General features: G+C 38.6%; 1 protein-coding gene across 1 annotated transcript; it reads right to left on the reverse strand.

Moving 5' to 3' along the window:
- Positions 1–1850: 1850 nt before the first annotated feature.
- Positions 1851–2789, reverse strand: LOC102862671 (olfactory receptor 5D14-like). Its single transcript, XM_006902273.1, has one exon. The coding sequence runs from the start codon at positions 2787–2789 to the stop codon at positions 1851–1853; it is 939 nt and encodes a 312-aa protein (XP_006902335.1).
- Positions 2790–3633: the final 844 nt, after the last annotated feature.

Raw genomic sequence — 3633 nt, forward strand, 5'->3', positions numbered from 1 at the left:
TCTCAGTAGATTTTAAAGTCAGAATAGAATTATTCCACAGAATGTCTCAGGCTTTAATCATTATGAGGGTTTAGCTGTAAGCAGGTTCTGACTTGACATCAATCAGATTTTAAATTATTATGGGAGCAGATGTCCAGTCATTTCTCTCACTGAACAACTGGTGATCTTTGAATTAGTACTGGGTCCTTAACAGTTGAGACTTTTGGTCTCCTGTGTGTCTTCCTGAAGGTATGCTATTGGACAATATATTCAACTTCTCTGAATTTTTGTTTCCTCATGTATTATATAGAACATTCATGGTGCTTTACTTCAGGTAATTAATTTGAGTTTCAGATGTAATCTATTTCCTCAAAATTTAGCTCAATATTTGTCATGCAAAAAATTAGATGACTATAATTCATTATTGTTAAATGCTGTTATTGTTGTTAAGTACCAGAAAGTAGTGTACAACTCATAGTGACTGACCCTATGAACCACAGTTCTGAATCTTGTCCTATCCTGTGTTATTCTCACCATTTCTGACACACTTGAGCCCATTGCCACAGTCACCTTGTAAATCCATCTCTTTGTGGGCTTCCTCTCTTTCACTGACCCTCCAACTTTCCATGCATGACAACCCTTTCCAAGGAAAAGCCTTATTAAGTAACAAATCATCATTCAGAATGAAAGATGAACCCTTGCCATCCTTGCAGTCAAGGAACACTTTAGCTGCACCATTTCCAAGTATACTTGTGTGTTCTTTTGGCACTCTATGAGCTATTCAGTACTCTTCTCAAACACCACAACACAAAGGCATCAATTCGTGTGTCATCCTTATCCAATGTCCAGGTCTCAAATGCAAAGCAAATCATTGAAGAGACTATAGCTAATATCTTTTTTGAAAACTTATTCCATGCAATTTCTAGCCTGGTTACCCACTGGAAGCTCAGTTATAAGTAGGTTCTGACTCAATGCCAATGAGAGTGAGATAATGTATTTTTTATGAATGGAAAGTGTTTGCTTGCCTCCACACAATAAACACTCTTGTACCACTGGCCAGGAAATCAAGAGATGAATTACATTGGGAAAGTCAGCTGTCAAGAACCTCTCTACAATATTGAAGAGCAACGATGCCAGTCTGGAGACTAAGGTTTACCTGATCCAGGCCAGAGTCTTCACAATTCTTTGTTAGCCATCAGAGAGCTGGACGGTGGTGACTAGGGATGATAGAAAAAGAATTGATGCCTTTGAGGTGTGGTGCTGGAGAAGAGTGTTGAAGATACCATGGGCTGCTAGAACAAATAGGTTCATCCTAGAGAGAGTGAAGCAGGTTGCTCCTTGGAGGCAAGAATTCTGAGGCTGCATCTGACATACTTTGGGCATGTGGCAAGGAGGGAGAGGGCCATCATGCTTGGAAGGGTGGAGTGACGGAGAAAGAGAGGGTGACCATCAATGAGATGGATTGATACAGTGACTGACTAGGGTAATGAGGGCAGGCATGTCAGAGATAGCACAGGATAGAGCAGATTTCAGGGCTCTTGTACATAGGGTCGCTGTGAGTTGCAAGCGACTCCATGGCACATAACAACAACAATTTTAATTATTTGTGTTAGCTTTTTTTAAAGACTAGAACATACAAATAAAATAAAAAACATATAAAATAGTTGCTGTAAAGACAAAAATCTAGTGATATTCATTATAGAATTCAATTCCTCTGGAATTGTCAAAACATTGAAACTTAACAATTCACAATATATTAACAAGATAATTATTCATAGAGATATCATATAAATTCATTCTATACAAATCTTAGAAACATTTTTAATCTTCCTCTGTTGTTCATTGTGATTAAAACTATCTACTGAATTGAGTCAGTGGGATTGGACTCTTTTGTCTATTAATTTCTGGAAGGCGTCCTTTACATCTTTGTTCCTCAGGCTGTAGATGAGCGGGTTCAGCATGGGGTTGACTACTGTGTAGAACACAGAAGCCACTTTGACTGTCTGCCGGGAGTTTTTGGAGTTGGGGACACAGTAGAGGGAAAGGATGGTCCCATGAAAGATGGTGATGGCAGTCAGATGGGAGGCACAGGTGGAGAAGGCTTTGCGACGTCCACTGGCAGATCGAATTTTAAATACAGTCACAAAAATAAAAACATAGGACGTGAGGATGATTAGGAGTGTGCTGACCTCATTAAAAGTGGCAAACCCAAAAAGCAGAAGGTGAGGAATGCGAATATCGGAGGTGGAGACAGCAATGAGAGCAGTGTACTCACAGAAAAAGTGATTGATGATATTATGTCCAGAGAAGTCTAGAAACAGTGCATAGCAGAGGAGTACCAAGGGGCCAAACATCCCCCAGAGATAAGAACCTGCCACTAGCAAGGCACAGAGAGTTTGTGACATGGCCACTGTATACAGCAGAGGGTTGCAGATGGCTACAAAGCGGTCATAAGCCATCACTGCCAGCAAGAAAGACTCAGTCACCACAGCTGTGCAGGACAGGAAGTATTGCAGCATGCAGCTGAAGTAAAAGATGCTTTTATCTTCCATGACCAAGTTTTCAAGCAGCTTTGGAGTCACAATGGAGGAATAACAAAAATCAACAAAAGAAAGGTGACTAAGGAAAAAATACATAGGGGTGTGCAATTTGGGGTTAATCTTGATAATTACTATCATCCCAAGATTTCCTACCACAGTGATAATGTACATAATCAGAAACACGAGGAATAGAGGAATCTGAAGCTCAGGATAATCTGTAAAACCTAAAAGGGCAAAGGTTGTTTCCACACTCCGATTTCTTTGAGCCATCACTATGCATCCATTAAAGGACTGGAGCAGGAAGAGAACGTTGTTCTGTCAAAAAAAGAAGAATTAAGTTAGTGAACAACAGATGCTTTACCAACTGGAATAGTAGAGGCAGAAAGGAAGGTTACGAAAACTAGTTCCCATTGTGCCTCATCCAGATAATTGCTATATGCATATCTCACCTCGGTGTATTTCCATTGCTGTTTTAATGTTTGTATAAGATTATGATATTGACTTATATAGGGTCATATTTGCACAAATATTTATTTTTCTATGTATACTTTAGTTTACAACTGATGCTGAACAAATTTTTTAACATGTATTTACTCCATTGGCTAGTAAAAGTTGTAAAAAACGGAAATGTTTGGTCAAAGAACCAAAGTGTACTGCGTGTACATAAAGAACCAAACTATACTGCCTTTTGCCTATGGACTCAATGAAAATGTTTCAAGGACAGTATTTCTATGCAAAACATAAAGCATTAAAGAAACTAAGAAGCAAGCAAAATGATCCCCTTATCATTTTTTATTCCATAAAAATGACTATTTGTCATTTGATTAATTTGCTGAGGGATCTAGTTTATTTGTTAAGGAGGAAAATTACATCTTTGATCCAAGTGTCTATTATTTCTTTATGCCTTAAAATGTAGCTTATGTGTTAAAACTTAGTCATTGCTGTTGAGTTCACACTGACTCACAGTGACTTTCCATTTGCTGTCAGAGGCTATAAATCTATTTGAAAGGAGACTGGCAAATAAGAAACATCAAATTCAGGAATCATTTGCATATGGAAGCTCAAAAGCACTGTCCTCAAGCCAGTTCTACCTCATAGTGATACTCAATCAGAA

This window comes from Elephantulus edwardii, unplaced genomic scaffold, assembly GCF_000299155.1.
Source record: "Elephantulus edwardii isolate Elephantulus edwardi_28Jun2011 unplaced genomic scaffold, EleEdw1.0 scaffold00389, whole genome shotgun sequence".
NCBI classification, from domain to species: domain Eukaryota; kingdom Metazoa; phylum Chordata; class Mammalia; order Macroscelidea; family Macroscelididae; genus Elephantulus; species Elephantulus edwardii.

What these genes read in the sequence shown, in the direction of transcription:
- LOC102862671 (XM_006902273.1), bottom strand. Translation starts at nt 2,789, where the DNA reads ATGGCTCAAAGAAATCGGAGTGTGGAAACAACCTTTGCCCTTTTAGGT.